The 18603-nt window shown below is 48.0% G+C and overlaps 1 protein-coding gene and 1 long non-coding RNA gene across 5 annotated transcripts in view; one reads left to right on the top strand and one right to left on the bottom strand.

Annotated features, from left to right (window-relative positions):
* IARS1 (isoleucyl-tRNA synthetase 1) overlaps positions 1–18603 on the top strand; it is a 68748-nt gene that overhangs the window by 33993 nt on the left and 16152 nt on the right. For 3 of the 4 annotated variants that reach the window (XM_045468849.1, XM_045468850.1, XM_045468852.1), the window contains 13 exons: positions 403–476; positions 847–1041; positions 2788–2874; positions 4288–4371; positions 5573–5717; positions 7041–7161; positions 9652–9743; positions 10723–10800; positions 11610–11731; positions 11969–12071; positions 12307–12390; positions 14644–14818; positions 17152–17264. In XM_045468849.1, coding sequence (XP_045324805.1) covers positions 403–476; positions 847–1041; positions 2788–2874; positions 4288–4371; positions 5573–5717; positions 7041–7161; positions 9652–9743; positions 10723–10800; positions 11610–11731; positions 11969–12071; positions 12307–12390; positions 14644–14818; positions 17152–17264 — 1473 coding nt within the window. The remainder of the gene's footprint in view (positions 1–402; positions 477–846; positions 1042–2787; positions 2875–4287; positions 4372–5572; positions 5718–7040; positions 7162–9651; positions 9744–10722; positions 10801–11609; positions 11732–11968; positions 12072–12306; positions 12391–14643; positions 14819–17151; positions 17265–18603) is intronic. The other variant, XM_045468851.1, reaches the window with a different exon arrangement.
* On the bottom strand, positions 10347–18550 carry LOC123593253. Its single transcript, XR_006710212.1, has 3 exons — positions 18439–18550; positions 10521–10718; positions 10347–10428 (listed from the first exon to the last, which is right to left on the bottom strand). It is a non-coding gene; the product is annotated as an uncharacterized LOC123593253 (long non-coding RNA).

Below are 18603 nucleotides of genomic sequence, written 5' to 3'. Positions count from 1 at the left end.
AGTGAGGTGTTGTGATCTCATTAGTTTGATCCGGTCCATGCACAATAATATACTTCTAGCTTTGACTTGGAAAGATTCCAGATTAAAGAGCCAGATTCAAGTGCTGAGAAGAAACTAAGATGCCTCAGAATAATAGTCGAGGCATTTCATTTATGCTGGTTGCTAGTAAACCCTCAAAAGTACGTGTTGAGTGGATGCTGTTAGGTCCTCTCCATGTAGGGACTCCTGATATAGTGGAGCCCTCTCATCTCCTCAGTGACCTGCAGCCTTTGATGACGTAAGCCACATTACTGACAGCCATCCTGAAAGAGGTTTCCAAAACTAAGTGTGAATGTTGCGTAAAGCAAAGCTGTGTGGTCTTTGGCTCTGAGATTCTTCTGCCTTTTGACTTTGCTTTGACAGGTCGTATGCATTGGATCAATGGCAGAACTTGAAGAACTGTCAGGAGCGAAGGTCTCTGATCTCCACAGAGAGAGGTCAGTCTCTGAACGTCCGCTTTTCTTTGTTCCGTCATTTAGAGAGCACCCGGCTAGGTGCTGGGGAGACGTCTGTAGAACAGATCTCAGAGCTACGTGTCGGAATCAAGTACTGGTTTGCTGAGTTACTTTGTTGGTGACTCAGGTCATGTTCACGAAAGGTGGCTTCTGTCCTGGAGTTGGATGTCGGGTGACTCTGGTATGAACCCCCCAGATTGAGCACCACAGTGCCCTCTGACAGCCTGTGATAACTACCAGTGTTTCTGTTTGCAGATGAAAGCTTGATAGGTATCGTGTTTCCTCTTGGTAATTAGACTGCAAGTTGTTTTGTAGTCAAAACTAATAGAAGTGGCTTTGCTTTGTTTCTTAGCATTGACCATCTGACCATCCCTTCCCGTTGTGGGAAGGGGGTGTTGCGTCGTATCTCTGAGGTATTTGACTGTTGGTTCGAGAGTGGCAGCATGCCCTATGCTCAAGTTCATTATCCATTTGAAAACAAGAGGGAGTTTGATGATGCATTTCCTGCAGACTTCATTGCCGAAGGCATTGACCAAACCAGAGGATGGTATGTTCTTTGTTCTTCCAAGAATTTTACTGATTGCGTTTTATTGCATTTCAGGGTATTTTACTGAGCACCTAACATCGATTAGCTGGGTGCTGGAGGGATTGTGTCAAACAAGACAGGCTCTGTTCTTGCCCTCTGCCCCTCACCACCCAACATATTATTGCAGTGTCTTTTGAGGGACTCCTGGATGGCTAAGTCAGTTAAGTGTCTGACTTTGACTCAGGTCATGATCTTGTGGTTCGCGAGTTCAAGCCTCACATCAGGCTCTCTGCTATCTACACAAAGCCTTCTTTAGATCCTGTCCCCTTGTCTCTGCCCTCATATGCTCTCGTGATCTCTCTCTCTCTGTTTGAAAAATAAACATAAAAATAAGTAAATAACAAAGTTTCTTTTGTGTAGAGATCTCTCACTGCAGTAAAGCTGTTTTAGAGTTTGAATTATTTTATTGACATTTTGGAATAGAGAGATTTGTTATACTTGAAGATTAAGTGATATAAAACAAAATGTTCTTACTCATTTTAAACAAGCTATTCAAATGTTTAATGAGTACTTACATGTAAGATAATGATTTAAAGAATACTTGGAAGAGTACTCAGATGTTAAAGCTAGCCTCATAAAATCAACATTCTAAAAAATCCAGACTTGGGGGGAAAAAAGCAAGGAGGGGAAGCCTTTTGGCATTGTTTTTATCTGGTGCCTGTTTAAAGCAGTACCCTTGTCTTGTGGGTTAGACAAAGGTGAGTTCCCTTCTCATGGATGAGAAATTTGGCTGGCCCAGGTTCTAATTCCACTTCGATTAGTAATGTTTTTACAGCAGTGTTTCAGGAACATTAGTGTCATTTTCTACTTTTACATCTTGCAACAGACATCACAAATTGAATTCCAGTCTTAACGTTCCAGAAAGTGCCCTTTGCAGCCTCCAATGCATTTATCTTTAGGAATAGGTCCAAAGCCCTTCTTAGGGAAGGCCAGATGCCTCACCAGCAGGTTATGTCCCTGGGGGGGTGGCGATGTCTGCCAGCCCTTGACGGTCCTGTGGGTCCCTCAGTGCACGTCTCTCCCCGCCTGCCTCAGGCTCAGGCTGCCTGTCCTGGCAGCCAGGACCTCCTGACCCACCTTCAGAGGAAGGCTGTCTGGTCCACCCTCAACCGTCCATGTCCTGTCATGTCTTGGGGTGCAAAACCAGGTTGGAAGTGACACTGGAGCATCACTCACTAGGGTGGCTGCAGGGGTGTGGTGGAGTTTAGGGAACAAGCAAGCTAGCAAGGCAGCAGTGTGCGTGGCGTCTGGCAGAGCAAAGATGGCATCTGCATTCCTAGTCTCTGCTGTCTGACTTTTGGGGGAGAGTGCCTTCTGCATCTTCTGTCCTCAGAACTGTCTCATGTGACATTATGCTAAGGCCACACACACCTGGATTTTCAGCCTGGCATGTCTAGGGCTCCCGAGAGGCTGCCAGCTGGCCCCTGAGGAGGGCGGCAGTTCTGTCCTCAGCTGCTGGGGTACTTTATTAGCTTTCAGTCACATTTTCTGTTTTCTGACCTGATTTGTCTGCAGTGGGGTCCTGTGTGGTTTTTCAGCACACCCCCAAATGTTTCCAGTGTCACCAGCCAAGAACCTTTGTCATAAACAATTAATAAGGCTAACTGATCTAAAATAGAAATTTAGTACTATAAATAAACATAGTCTTTTTTCCTTTGCTCAGATTCCTTTTCTGTTGTTGCTGATCTGTTTATGGGTTTTTTCCAGGTTTTACACCCTGCTGGTGCTGGCCACGGCTCTCTTCGGACAGCCGCCTTTCAGGAATGTGATTGTGAACGGGCTCGTCCTGGCCAGGCAGGTGCTTGTCCCTGGCCCTTTGCTCTAGCAGCCATGGTCCGGGCGGGTCTAGCCATTTCTTGTTGCTGCTCTTCCCTTCTCTTCCCTTACCCTTCCCTCCCCTCCCCTTCCCTCCCCTTCCCTCCCTTTCTGCCCACTTCTCTCCCAGTGTCGGTCCCTCCCAGGGAGAAGGGCAGACTGGAGAGTGAGGCCTGAGGGGGGTGGGGGCATGCATCCTGTGATAAAGTACATTCGCTGCTGGTACTTATTTAATCTGTACCCTGGTCCTTTAATAAAGATTTTTTTTGTCTTTTTAACATGAGGGAACTATGGGTCCTAGAGATTTTCGAAGTCATAGAGGATTCTTATTTTTTCTTCTATTACCCGTAGTCATTAAAAGTCAAGTGCAAATTACTAAAAATAAGAAGTAAACATTTACATAGATACCTTGCCTTGTGTTTTCCGAGGCAGGACATTGTGCAGGCCCTGCTGTGAGTGTTTCGTTTTCTCTCATCAGAGCCCCAGAACTGACGTGGGTCCTTTTCTTATCCCATTTGGACATTTGAGGAGTTTGAGATACAGAATAAGCAACTTGCTCAAAGTAACACAGCCAACGATGATAAAGTCACCTTGTGCACACAGGGATCTGGCTCTACTGTCTGTGCATCTTTGGAGTTTTTTTAATTGAAAACATTATTGAATCGTAGATTTGTGTACAGTTGGGCAGCAGTAACAGAGAGCCCTGGTGTGCTTTGCCAGGTCACACTTTTCAGACCCAGCATCATCACCACCCCATCCTGTTCAGCCCCCTGTCTCACATGTACCCATTTGCTGGCGTGCTTAGTTGCACACAGTTACCACACATGTAGGTCCCTGTGCCCACCAGCACGGTCAAGGTACTAGACTGTTTTGGCATCCCAGGACTCCCCCCCCCCCGCCCCCCCACCATTGCCCCTGGCCCCCCAGCAACCCACTAGTCTGCTCCTCATCTCTGATTCCATCACTTCAAGTTCTGTTATGTGAATGGAATCCTACCCTCTATGACTTAGGGCCTGGCTTTGCCACTCAGTGAAATGCCCTGGAGATTCCTCGGGAAAGTTGTGTCCTTGGTGGAGCAGTGCTCCGGGTGCGGGTGACAGCAGCTTGACCATAGCCTGCTGGAGGACACGGGGTTGTCCCCAGTGGTTGCTGACTATGAACTGCTGTTACAGGCTTTTGCACCAATTCACATTTTCATTTCTCTGGGATAAATGCTGAGCCTGTGTTTTCAACTTCTCCACTGACTCACCACCATGTTCGGAAAGACTACCTATTGTGCCCTTATGCCACTTACATTTATGTATTCCAGTTTGCAAGTGACTTATAACCATATGTAAAGGTAAACCGCGACAGTGACGCATTTGATTGGCATCTCCCTTTTGTTTTTTCAAGTGATGGCCAAAAAATGAGCAAGCGAAAAAAGAATTATCCGGATCCACTTTCAATCATCCATAAATATGGTGCTGACGCCCTCAGGTACAAGCCACTGCCCTGCCCTGTGTATAATGTCGTTTTATGTAAGCTCCCTTTATTGATCGTGTTCCTTAATTTGGTTTATAATTAGCTTTTGAAAAGTGTGTGTGGTAATGTGGTCAGTTATGTTGGTGTGGTGTTGGCTCCAAACCCGCAAGGTGGTTTTCTAAATAACAGCAGCGTGTGCAAACCCAGAGGTATTGTGGGGAACTGGGCCTGTGCTGCTCTCTGGCCGGCTGCTGGGCTTTCTGCCTCCCTCCCTCCCCTGACTCCATCTCCTTGGCCATTTAGTCCTTTTTTACACTTGCTCCTCAGAAGGGCCATCTGTGGTATATTTATGCTAGAGCACATAAAAACTAATATCGAAAAGCTTGTACAGAAACGTGAGCCACCACTTGAAATAGGAGTCCTAGTCATGGACATGAAGTGTTTGGGTGGCAGGGGAACCACAGACATCTCGTCCCGCCTCCTCCTGCCACAGACACGGAGACACATCCAGGGGCTGTGCCCAAGCACGTTGGCAGTTGCCGTGTGGCCCAGGGGCAGTGAATGGGGTCTCCTCCCCCACCCCCCGGTTATCTGTTAGACTTCCCCTTGGGCCTGCTGACAACCTGAGAGCCACGTCAGTCATTGCAGTGAGGACTGTCCCATCTGGTGTTTGGCAGCACCCCTGGCCTCTGCCCTCTGGAGCCCTCTGCTCCTTCTGTGAATCCCTGCGGGTGCACCTGGGTTGGCGGAGTGCCACATCTTGGTAGGGGTTACGTCTCCCCTTCGTTATTCGCTAGTTTTCCTATACAGAGTAAGAGCTTTGTCACTTTTATTTATTTATTTTTTTTCAACGTTTATTTTTTTTATTTTTGGGACAGAGAGAGACAGAGCATGAGCGGGGGAGGGGCAGAGAGGGAGGGAGACACAGAATCGGAAACAGGCTCCAGGCTCTGAGCCATCAGCCCAGAGCCCGATGCGGGGCTCGAACTCACGGACCGCGAGATGGTGACCTGGCTGAAGTCGGACGCTTAACCGACTGCGCCACCCAGGCGCCCCGAGCTTTGTCACTTTTAAATTGACCATTAGAAGAGTATTGGTGATTCTCCTCCTTTATGTAAAAATGCTAATTTTCTTGTTTGTCTTGTCAACATGCCCAATAATAATACTTGTTTTAATTTCTATGTTCCTTTTCTGTGTGATTTTTCTCCTCATCCAGATTATATCTGATCAACTCCCCTGTGGTGAGAGCAGAAAACCTCCGCTTTAAGGAGGAGGGTGTGCGTGATGTCTTGAAGGACGTGCTGCTCCCGTGGTACAACGCCTATCGCTTCTTCATCCAGAACGTGCTGAGGCTGCAGAAGGTGTGGGCTTGGGTTTGTGTAGGAAAGAGCTCCATGGGCAACACCACAAAGCGGTCCCTGTGGATGGGGCTCAGAGCTGTTGGGGGGCCACCAGTGAAAGTGCACAGAGTCTGGGGTCTACTGGGTGGGCTCCAGCTGGCCTCTGCGGCATGCTGGGCCCCTGCAGAGGAGTCCCCTTGGAGGTTTATTGATCCCCCTCTTGCCCTCCCTCCTGGACCCCAGGCTGACAGGTGGGGTGGGGGTGAGTCGGCCGCCTGCAGTGAGGAAACGCTGAGGAGAGGCTGCTACACACGGTGCTCAGTGGTGCCTCCAGGTCCAGGCTCTGAAAGTGAGAGACGTCCCACTGGGTTGTTAGGAGGGAAAACCAGGATTGTGGTGTGTGTGGAAGTGCCTTGGGGAGGTTCTCTGCCCCGTCTGAGAAGCCACCCCCTGAGGCTCCATTGCACGGGGTGCCTGTCTGTGCTCTCAGGGCTCCGTTTGGGGTCAGACCCCGATACCACGCATCTTCTATGTCCAGCGCCTTACTGTGTACGATACCATTGACTAATCACGCAACATTAATCCTTTCTGGAAATTGGTTGGAGGCCACACTCCGGTGGGCTGGCTGTTCACCGTTGGCTGCCTCTGGCTCATCTCCTGATGTGGCCTCTCCCTGTGAGTCATGGAGGGTAGGCAGGTCCCTGCAGGCCTCTAGCTGGTGCGGGACTCGGGAGCACCATGGGGCTCTCCTGGGCTTGGCAGCCGGGCACGAGCTCCACCATCAGGCCCTCAGATCAGGGCCACCATTAGCATGGCCATTGCTCTGCCAGCCTGGGGTTGCTACAGTGTGGGGGGCATGGGTGAAATGGGCCTTCAGCTTGAGGAGGGTTTTGCAAGGGAAAAGGAGGGGCGAGTCAAAGCATTCAATACAGTGGACAGTAAAGCAGAGACATAAATTCCTAGTGTTCGTGTTCGGTTTATACACCTTCATCCAGTCCTGGCCAGCTGTACTAGCTTTTGCTATGCAGCTTTAAGTAACTAAATCCTACACTTATAAGACTTTGGAATATTTTTCAATTCATAAACTTTTTGGTGCAAAGGGATATTTTTCCTCTAAATTTTCTTTACTTCACTCAAAAATGTAATTCATTGAGGACGTAATATCCCAAGTGTAGAGCTTATTTGGAAAACATTGTGACAGTCAGAAATTTAAATTGCCCATTGGGTTCTGGGGTTTTGTGGATTGTTGTGAGCTACTTGCAGGTGGAGTGATTCAAAGCATTCATTTCTGTGTGGTAATTTCCCCTAAGCACACAGAACGTTTCAGTGACTGTCACTCCCCAGGAGGAAGAAATGGAGTTCCTGTACAATGAGAACACGGTTAAAGAAAGTGCCAACGTGACAGACCGCTGGGTCCTATCCTGCATGCAGTCGCTGGTTGGGTTCTTTGAGACCGAAATGGCAGGTATGACTCTAGGGCTGGATATAAGGGCTCTTTTCTTTCTGATTGCCCTTTTGATGCTTAACTGTGTTTCTCTATAAACAGAGAAAGTTTTATAGGCAATTTGAGAGATACAGAACAGGAGACAAGTAATTGTTTCTTTTAATCTCTCAGGTATGGTTTTGTTAAGGCTTATTGTAGAAATGTGCTCAGCCTCACCCTGCCCGCCCCAGGTACCATTGCGGACCCGTGGCCTTCCGTGGCTTCAGTGGTTCAGAACCCACCCCCACCACCTTTTCTGGTGGCAGGTGCTGCCTAAAGTCCTCAAGCTGCAGTTTCTTTCTGTGGAAAGTGCCTAGAGGCGTCGTTATGAGGCTCAAACCAAGATCGAGTGCATAGAGTAGCCGGAAGATAGTAGATGTTCAGGTAGTATTTGTTAACACGCATTTTTACTTATTTTTAGTCTGCTTTAATCATTAAGTAGGTAGTCCCTGTTTGGTCTAGAAAAATTAGGAAATACAGAAAAATAATAATGAGGTAGATATTTCCCCATATTTCTGTTACCTAACAGCAACGAATTGGGTCTTAGACACAGGTGGGGAGAGTAGCTTATGTTGGTTTCCTGGAGGTAGGGGACAGAATAGCTACAAGTCTGAGAGAGAAATTCCAGAAACTACTAAAGTAGGATACCTGACATGGGTCTGACAAAGTCGGTGGGCAGAGGAGGAGAGACGGCTCTGCTGCGCATGCCCTGACAAGTTTAACCTGCCCCCCCCAATGCCCTGCCGTTCGTGCAGGCATATGGCCTCCTTGGTGCCCCAGCATCTGGCACAGAAGGATTCCGCCCCATCCCTCGAGGCCTGCGCCCACCCACTGAACGTGTATCATTAAGGATCAGGTGACTATCAAGCTGTTGGACAAATTGATGTAAGTGAAGATGGAAATGAATGTGTAAGGCAGAGCTCAGTGCACACCCCAGGACACCTGCTCACAGCCATGTCCACCCGTCCTTCCTGAGTGATAGGAAACAAGCCTGGGGACTGTCTTTGGGCAGCACCTGAGCTCGGGCCTGTCTCCTGGGAAGCACATACGGCTGAGCGCAGGAGATGAACAGCAGCCAACTCTTTACCTTCAGCCCCTCACAGACAGGGTTCTGAGGACCAGAGGGTCTGCAGTTCCCATCAGGGACCCCACAGCGCATGGTACTGCTGTGCTGTGATGGTTCTGTGTGCCCTCCAAGGGTTGACACCTAGGCACAGGGAACTCTAGCCTCTGAGAAGGCGAGGGGTGTAGTGAACCCTAGAAATCACTTACTCCTCTTCCCTTCAGACTAGGCCTCCACTTGCCATGTCACCTCTCCGGGAGTGAGTGGCCACTGGCACCTCAGCCCTGGTCTTTGTGAGCCGCGCTCTGCCCTTGGCAGCTTCTCATTGTGGTTACCAGTTTTTTATTTGGGGGTGGGGGAAGGGCAGAGACGGGGAGAGAGAGAATCCCAAGCAGGTTCCAGAGCCCCACACAGACCTCGAACTTACAAACCGCAAGATCATGACCTGAGCAGAAATCAAGAGTCAGATGCTTAACCGGCTGAGCCACCGAGGCGCCCCTTGGTTACCAGTTTAGACCAGAGGCCTCGTTAACATTTACTGAACACTCTCATTGGTATAAGTTGTATTTACTTATAATTGTTGGTCTTATTCTTGATTTTGGTGTGTATTTTTGTACAGTGTAGAGTATCCATTAAGGGGAGGTGAACAGGAAAATCCTAACTATAGGCCCATGCCTCAAACACGGCTGGCTGAGCACCCTCACTGTTCCATTTGCCCTCGGAATTCCTCGGGAGCTCTCCTGTCTTTCTCCTTTTACAGCCTCCTCTGCAGTCTTTCCTGGACGTTTGTGGCCTCTAGGAAGCCTGTTCCACTGGGGATTTGGGCCAGGCATCCTCTGTAGGGGGCTGGCTCTGCATTGTAGGACGGTGAGCAGCTTCCCCGGGGCCCACCTGCCCAGCTGTGACCGCCAGAGTGTCTCCAGACCTCGGAGCAGAGCGTTCCTGGTTGGAAAGCACTGGCCTGGTGCTGTGCCGCAGCCCCTGACTATAGCCCTCGGTGCATCTAGCACGACCTAGTGGACGCTCATGGTAGCACAGTGCAAGGAAGTTGAGCTTTCGTGGTGCCGCCCCACACACGGCACCAGGGAAACAGGCCTCATGGAGCCGTGTGGCGTGCACCTGTGGCCTCCACCGCGGGTCTGGGGGCTCTGTTTCTCTCACTGACAGCGGGAGCTTGTCCTCAGCTCACACAGGGTGGTTCATGTGCCCCTGGACACCCTGACGGCCGTGTGGTGCATCCTTGGTGCATGCCATCAGGGCTGTCCCTTTGCTTCTTCCTGTCCCCTTACAGTGCAGGCTGCAGTCGTGGCAGCCCTGGGGTGGCAGGGCAGCCAGCCCTGTCTTGTGTCTGGCCCTTGCCGTACCCCAGATGCTCACCTGTTCTTAACTGCCTGATCGCCTGCTTTCAGCTTACAGGCTCTATACTGTAGTGCCTCGCCTAGTCAAGTTCGTGGATGTCCTAACCAACTGGTACGTCCGGATGAACCGCAGAAGGTTGAAGGTGAGTGCATGCAGGCTGCTGCTCACAGATGGATATGAGGGCAGCAACAGTAGAGACACCTGGGCGTAGCCAGAAGAGAAAGGAATGTTTTCAGATGCTCTTGGTTTTTGAAGCTCTTTCTCTTTCTCCTTTTTACATTGCAAGTTAACTATATGTATCACCATTTGATGGATGGGAATCTGTAAGTTCTAAAAGTCACCTCACATATTTTCAAAACACAGCTAAGGACACGTCATATTGGACAGTCTCAGGGCCATATGAGACTAAGCTGAGCAGAATCTCTTAAAATACAGAAGAAATTCATACAGATACTTGCCAGTGTTTCTGGTATGGCTGTGATCCCAAGAGGGGCCCCTCCTTGGTTCTTCCTCTAGAAGGTCCATTATTTGTTGACAGGACTCTTCCCTGAGCCCGTGGGGGACTTGGCCTCGGTGAAGCCTGCATCCTGTCCCAGGCCCTAAGGCCACATATAGACCATGAGGGCACCTGTGCCTCATCCCATCAGTCTATCTTCAGGTGTGTGAATGATGAAGGCCTGTAACAGAACAGTAATTTCATTTTTGTTCAATAGACCACATACCTACACACACACATCTCGAGGGGCTTAAACTAAACTTTTCACCGTGGTTACTTCTGCGTAACTTCATTATGGTTGACTTCTTTCTTTATAACCTTTGTGTTTTTCCTGCAACGATAGTGTAATTATTTCTTAAATATACAGTGTATACATTTTTTAAAATATACAGTGTATACATTTTTTAAAAATGAGAATCTTACCTAAAATTACTTTAAGTTTTCTGTACATGTTTCCGTACGTGGCACCCGATGCCTGCAGGTCCTCCCGTCCACCTGGGCCTCCGAGGTGGAAAATAGCAGGGCCCATGCTGGCCTCCTGTCCCAGGCCCTCTGTCCTGTCCGCATGCTCTGTGCTCTGCAGGTCGCCTCCCAGTCTGATGCGTGTTCCTTTCTTGTTGACTAGGGCGAAAACGGGGTGGAGGACTGTGTCATGGCCCTGGAGACCTTGTTCAGTGTTCTGCTGTCTCTGTGCAGGCTCATGGTGAGATACTGGACCCAGTTCTGAAATGCCAGCCCCATTGCTGCTGTGTCCTCTGTCTGTGTCTAGTCTGTACCTATCCTCCCAGAAATAGGAATAGAAACTTTAAAACAACTTGAATCTGTACTTCCTTTTCCAGAATCTTACTAGCTTGTCTGTGTCAGGAGGGGATAAGACACATTCACTTCCTGTTCACACTGGCAGCACATTTCAGGGAGGGTGCTGGCCTCCAGATGGAAAAGCCACTGCTCCCTGTGAGCACACACCCATCTTTACCTGGATTTCTATAAAAACATGATCCTATCAATTAAAATATTCAGTGATACACAAGTGAAAATTCCAGCTTAGGTTCCCAATATCCTATTACCACTTTTCTAGTGTGATGTTACAAGTCTTCTGTTCACTTCCTGAACATTCATGAACAGGAGCCTGCCTAGTACCCGTGCCTGAAGTCCGACTCACTCACCGTCACCCTAGGGAACATGTCCCCAGTTTACAGATGAGATTTCTGAGGTGTAGGGACATTCAGTCGTGTGCATATTAATGTGGCCAGGGCTCCTGTTTTATTGCACACCTTCCTCCGGGATGTTTGGGGCCTCCGGCAGCAACCCTGCTACTGTGCTGCACGGCATCCATCCTGCCAAGTTCAGAAGGAGGCCGTTTCTTTCACACGGTGTGTTCAGTAATCTCATGCCCACTTCTGTGCATGTCCCTGTGTTGTTCTCTAAAGTGTGGAGCTGCTGTTTCCACTCTAACGAATCAGTTACTGATGGCTGTGTGTCAGTGATGTGATATCCGATGTCCTCACGCAGGCCCCCTATACACCTTTTCTTACCGAGTTGATGTACCAGAATCTAAAGCTGCTGATTGACCCCGGTTCTGTCCAGGACAAGGACACACTCAGCATCCACTACCTCATGCTGCCCCACGTTCGGTAAGAATCAAATACATGTAAGCCTCTCCTGGGTCCAGGAAGGCTCACATGGCGGCCCTGCTCTGGCCCCTCCATGCCCTTTGCCCGCCTGCTAGCCCGCCCGCTCCTCAGGCTGCGGAGGGGCTGGAGGGATGTTCAGTGTGGAGGCTCCTGGGGCCGCCCCTTCCTCACTGTGCATGCCTGTCATTTGGGACTGTCTTCTCATGGGGTCCCTCTCACCCCCACCTCTGCCACCAGGGAGGAGCTGATTGACAAGAACACGGAGAGCGCGGTCTCTCGGATGCAGTCTGTGATTGAGCTTGGGCGAGTGATTCGAGACCGCAAAACCATTCCGATAAAGGTTTGACGCTTTGTTTGTATTTTACGTGCACAGGCCTAAATCATTATGCCTTTGGAGCGTTTTCTTAGCTTCCAGCAATGGTATTTTTTTTTTCTTTTCTGCAACAGGGGTGTGGATGACTTAGTGCCAGATGAGCCTGATCAGTCTGGAACTTGAGATTCAGATTTTAACATTTGATTTTCCTGCAGTTTCAAGGGCTGGCTGCTTGGTAAACTTTCCATTCCTTTCCTCCTAGTATCCTTTGAAAGAAATTGTGGTTATCCACCAGGATCCAGAAGCTCTCAATGAGATCAAATCTCTGGAGAAGTATATCATTGAGGTAAGACCTGGCTTGTCTGTTGGGGTCCGAAAAGAATTCCTTCTTTGAGAAGATTATTGTGACTAGTTCTCTTCAGTGAGGTTCACTTTGAATGTATCATTTATCCTTTCCTTTCGTGTGTCAGTACATTCATATGCCAAACCATCCACGGAATGTGACACTTTGCTTATAATCAGCATGCATTTTTGCATTTTTTACAGTGTAATTGTAATTCTTTAAAAGCAGTTCCAAGATCAGTGGATTTCGTTACCTTAGTGGTAATACACTCACTATCTTCATCCACTTATTTTCTCCAGAGTGTTTTGTTAATTAACCCAAAAACCGTTCCATCAAATCATTAAGTAACAGGTGAGCACGCGTTGGTCATGAGCAGCTCAGACTCTAGCACCAGGTATGGGGTGAGTCCCTTCCCGTCCAACGGCTTCTGGGGATGTTCACCAGGGCATCCCCGCCAGGTTGTCGGAGCACTGTGTGCACACACATGTACACACCATTGACTTTGTGCTAGAGAGGACCACGTGTGTAGTTTTCAACTTGGTTTTCTCACTTGACAGTTTTTCTTAAAGGACTCCCAAGGTCAGAACCTAGAGACCTCCTTTATTCTTTTAACAACTGGAGAGTGTTTGCTCTCCGCTACGTCTTTGTTTAAATCACTTTCCCATTGTTGAAAACTCAGGTTTCTGACTACAAAGAAAAGGTATGTGTCTTTGTGCATATGTTAGCGTGTAGGTGGGGGTGGGTCCCTGGGAGTGCATTTGGAGTCAGCGTAAATTGTGATGTCAGTTGTCTCCCAGAAAGCTGTATTCCATGATGTTTTAAAAATAAATATATTTTTGGGGCGCCTGGGTGGCGCAGTCGGTTAAGCGTCCGACTTCAGCCAGGTCACGATCTCGCGGTCTGTGAGTTCGAGCCCCGCGTCGGGCTCTGGGCTGATGGCTCAGAGCCTGGAGGCTGTTTCCGATTCTGTGTCTCCCTCTCTCTCTGCCCCTCCCCCGTTCATGCTCTGTCTCTCTCTGTCCCAAAAATAAATAAACGTTGAAAAAAAAAATTAATTAAAAAATAATAATAATAAATAAATAAATATATTTTTAATTTCAATTTTATGTTTTTACAGGTAATATTTAAATATATTACTGTAGAAAATATTAATATCTAGATTTGGTTTTGAATTGCTTGAGGATTCTAGACATATATTAGGGACTAAAGAGTTAGATTATAAATTCTATAACTAATGTTTGCAGATAGGGTTAAAAATAGAGTATATTTAAAATTTTTTTTTTTTCAACGTTTATTTATTTTTTGGGGGACAGAGAGAGACAGAGCATGAACGGGGGAGGGGCAGAGAGAGAGGGAGACACAGAATCAGAAGCAGGCTCCAGGCTCCGAGCCATCAGCCCAGAGCCCGACGCGGGGCTCGAACTCACGGACCGCGAGATCGTGACCCGGCTGAAGTCGGACGCTCAACCGACTGCGCCACCCAGGCGCCCCAAAAATAGAGTATATTTAAATAGATTGTCTTAATCACTATGATCAGGTCAAGTAATCCAGTCAGGTATAATGACCTGCCACCTCCATTTCCTGCTGCATTGGTAACCCATAACTAGCACAGTCGAGGCAAGACATGTTACAGCCACCTGATTCTTCAGAAAATTGGTAGTTAACCTTCTAGAGCTTTGAGATTGCTCGAGTAAACGTTACTCCTGAGAGGTGAAGTTCATATTTCTAATTCTAGAATCTTATTTAGTTGAGTTTTGCTCAACTGTCTTGAATGATCTGGACAAGAAGGATTTGTAAGTATTATTTATAGAGTTGTACAGCCATTATAATTTTATAACGTTTTCATCCCCCCAAAGAGACACCCAGTATTCATTAGCATTCACACACCATTCTGCCCTTAGGACCCCACTGTGCCCTGGCAACCACAGGTGTAAGTTTTCGGTCCCTGGGTGTGCTTGCTCGGGATGTTCCCTGTAAGTGGAACCGGACAGTAGGTGGTCTTTTGAGTCTGCCTTCTTTCACTTGGCACCAAGGGTCATTCATGGTATAGGCTGTGGCTGTGATTTGTTCCTTTATTTTGCTAATAATAGTCCGTTGTGTGAATAGACCACATTTTGTTTACCCATCACAGGTGAGGGGCTCTAGGGTGGTTCCACTTTTTGGCAGTTGTGACTTAGGTTACTATGAATATCAAGTTTTTGTGGACACGCGTTTTCATCTCCCATGTTTCTGTTTCATCTTGGCTACCAACTATAGGAGTTGAATGTTCGCAAAGTTACACTGTCTACAGATAAAAACAAGTATGGCATTCGCCTAAGGGCAGAACCTGACCACATGGTCCTGGGCAAGCGGCTGAAGGGAGCCTTCAGGGCGGTGATGACGGCCATCAAGCAGCTAAGCAGCGAGGAGCTAGAGCGTTTCCAGGAGACTGGTGGGTGTCTACCCCTGCCGACCCTGTCCATGGCCCTCGCCTGATGCGGTCTCTCACCTGGGCTCCTGTTTGACCTGCACTGTTCCAGCCTCTCCTGGTCATAAACATGTTTATTACAAATACTGATAATTTTGGAAAAGAAGAGACTAAAAATGCCCCCTAACCCATCACCCATCCATTTAATGCAGATTGAGTGCCTACTCTCTGCCACTGCTGGAGCAGTATGAAAATTCTGATTGATTTCCTTCTTGTTACACAGATAGTCACGTAACTGGAGCCTTACAAAATGGAGATGGCGCTATAATTTTAAATGTGTTTTTCAGTTACATACTTTATGTTTTATTCACTTTTTTATTTTGCACTTCTTACTTTAAGTGTGTTATTAGTCTTTAAAATGTTATTTCAATAATTGCTATAATAATTTTCTTTCATAGGGATATCTGATGTTTTTAACCAGTCTTATTTTTGATTCTTTAGATTGTTTCCCTTCTTTTACTATTCTCAATAATACTGCAGTGAGTATTCTCACATGGAAATATTCCATAGAATTGATTCCGCTGAGCTAGATTTCCAGGTAGAACTTACTGAACCAGATGGGTGGAACCTTCATTACCAGTGAATTCTGCAGATGCTAACGTGAGCCCAGAAACTACCCTAGTGAGAGCTGAACCCCCTGGTATCAAGTGTCATTGGTACTGTCATTGCTTTTGGAGAAAAAGCATGTAGGTTTTTGGAGGTGTCCAAATGAAGACTAGAATATATTCGAAAGAAAGGATTAAAGTCTATTTTGAGAAAGGGATTTAGCACTGAGGTTTGGAGCTGCTTGTGAGGGACAACTGGGTGAGAACTTCCCATGATTTCTCTAAGATCTCTAGAATTCATAGTTCGGTCTCAGATTTTGGCAAGATTGGAGTTGGACTCATTCAACAAATACTTTCTAAAGCTTTTCCATTTGGTTGGCCCTCGGAACCCAGAATTGAGTAAGACAGACGGTGTCCTTATCCTCATGTACTGGCCGACATTGAAAATTTGTGGAAATTGTAGTTTTGACAAGTGCTCTGGAGGAAAAGCCTAGGATAATACGAGGAGGTTAGGAAAGGGGACTCAGCCCCTCTCTCCTCTCCTCTGGGGGACCTTCCAGGTGCCCGGGAATTCTCAGCTCTGCCTTGATTAGAATCCTGTGGTCTTACTGTCTGCTCAATGTGCTGCAGCCACCTGAGGGCACAAGGTGTTTGATGGCTAGGGCTCCCTCTGAAGCTAAAAATCGTAAGTGCAGAGGTGTCACAAGGGGAGATTTAAGGACTCGAATCAGATGAGTGGTCATGGAATTCTGGAGAAGTGTCCCTAAAAGTCCCCACATTTTTAGATAAAATTTATAAAGCATAGGAAGCTAGCAAATAAAAGTTGAGTCATAACCAACTTGATTGATTTGTTAAATTAACAATCTTTGATCAAACTTCAAATCACAAATCTAAGTTGTGTCAACAGATGGCCAAAATATTTTAAAATTCCTGAAATAAAATTTACTTGATACTAAAGATCTACAGGTTCCTTTTAAACTACTTTTCAAATGGATTTCTGCACTAATGGGAAGCAAAATGGTTTTCAGAACAGAGTGACGTAAAGTCAGTGCTGACCAAGACCATTGTAGGTGACCACAGCAGGCTTCACCGCAGATGGGCGTTACCGACAGCCGCTGTTCATGAGTCCTGGCTGCCATGGGAGGGTAGTGCCCAGCACTTCCCCCTGCTCACTGTTGGCTTCACGTCACCCTTGCCCTCCTATCCTCAGCAGGTAGTGGAACACCAGGGTCCTGCAGCCAGTGGGTGGGGGCCTGGGTCCGAATGGACTCTGCAGCCTGTTCTCTTCCATCATGCTGCTGTGTGTTTATGGTGGGGACATGTCATCTTTTGGCATAGGCCTTTGGATCTAGGGGCTTATATACATGGGTAGACGTTGGTGGTGATTTAATTGTCCTCAAGGCAGCCTGGGCAAGTGTAAAGGAAGTCTCTCGCATCCTTGACTGCAACAATGGCATGAGTCAAGAAGACATGATCTCTTGAAGTCTCTGCAGCTTGATGCATCGGGGGGCACCTGGGTGGCTTAGTCAGTTAAGCGTCCGACTCTCGATTTTGGCTCAGGTTGTGATCTCACAGTTCGTGAGATTGAGCCCTCTTGGCATTTTCTCTCTCTTTCTCTCTCTCTCTCTCTCTCTCTGCCCTCCCCTTTCAAAATAAATAAACTTAAAAAAAAATGGCATAATATATTGGTCGCTGGGTGGCGTGAGGAGGAGGCAGGGGGCTGATTAACAGTGGCAGCTGCTTCTCCGATAGGGACCATTGTTGTCGAAGGTCACGAGCTGCATGAAGAGGACATCCGCCTCATGTACACCTTTGACCAGACAGCAGGAGGGACAACGCAGTACGAAGCGCACTCGGATGCCCAGGTACTTCTCTTCCCTAGAACATTGCTCTTCCAGAAGGTAGCATAAGAGGAGAAAGTATTTACCACCCTGTCCTGACAGCTCTGGCAGCCCGTCGTGGGGTAAGATCGACCAGGCATTCACCTGAGATTTCTCTAGTAAACTCCTCTGTTGTCTCCTCTTAACGTGGCATTTCTTTGACGTATATGCAAATAGATACTTTGTGACCTCTGCTGGCAATCGTCGTGAGTGTCAGGTCGTACAAAAATGAGCAAGATGTAACCCCACCCTTCAAGGATCAAGTCAGTCACGGAGACAGAAAAGGAACTCAGTTCTTACTCTTCTGATGATGAGTTACCTGGTAGAAAGGGCGCAGGGATGCCTGGTGGCTCAGTTGGTTAAGCATCCAACTTTGGCTCAGGTCATAATCTCACGGTTCGTGAGTTCCAGCCCTGCATCGGGCTCTGTGCTGCCAGCTCAGGGCCTGGAGCCTGCTTCAGATTCTGTGTCTCCCTCTCTCTCTGCCCCTCCCCTGCTCACGCCTCTCTCTCTCTCTCTCTTTCTCTCTCTCTGTCTCAAAAGTAAGTATTAAAAAATTATTTAAAAAAAAAGAAAGAAAGAAAAGAAATGAGCACAGAGAAGGGCTCTTGCCCAGAGTCTAGCGTGGGGGCGGGTTGGTGTGGGACCTCCTGGAGGGGGACTTGCAGCTGTTTTAGATTTTGGGGTCAGAGCTTCTCTCTTTGCTTCCAACCAGACTTCTCTGGGAAGATGGGTCATAAGATCTCCAGGGTGGGAGTGGGGGCCTCGTGGGAGGTCCCCTGTGTGTAACATGCCCCGTGTAGTGGGGCGGCAAGTACCACGTGAGGAAGGCCAGCCTCCAGCTCCCCGTGGGCGGATGGCATGAGGAGCCATCGGGGAAGAAGCTGAGACGAGGGTGGGAGAGTGTGAACACCCTGATGGCGGCCAGCCTGAGGAAGTCACTCAAGGCGGTGGCCTTGTCCTCTGGGATTCTTGACACAGGTTATGTGTTGTGAACCAGGGTGGCCTTGCCCTGACTCCTCCTCATCCATCTCCAGTTCTGCCCTCTAGTGAAGCAAGTTTGTTCACTGATTGAGTTTCCTCAGAAATGTCTTTGGGGCTGGTGCTTGATTTACGAGCGTGCCCCCCTCTGTGCTGGCAACAACATTACATTACTCACATCGTCTTCAACAGCCTCCATGACAGATGGTGTAGGAAGTAGACAAAGTCAGGAAGCAGATGGCAGTTTCTATCCCATCAAGCGTATTGCAGTCCCCTGTCGAAATCACGTCTCAAATCCCCCGATCCAAAGGACATCAGGGTTCCTGGCTGAAGAAACAGGGCA

The sequence above is a fragment of the Leopardus geoffroyi genome, chromosome D4 (genome assembly GCF_018350155.1).
Source record: "Leopardus geoffroyi isolate Oge1 chromosome D4, O.geoffroyi_Oge1_pat1.0, whole genome shotgun sequence".
Classification (NCBI taxonomy): domain Eukaryota; kingdom Metazoa; phylum Chordata; class Mammalia; order Carnivora; family Felidae; genus Leopardus; species Leopardus geoffroyi.
The sequence above is the reverse complement of the archived record's forward strand: the minus strand, read 5'-3'. Positions and strand labels throughout refer to the sequence as shown.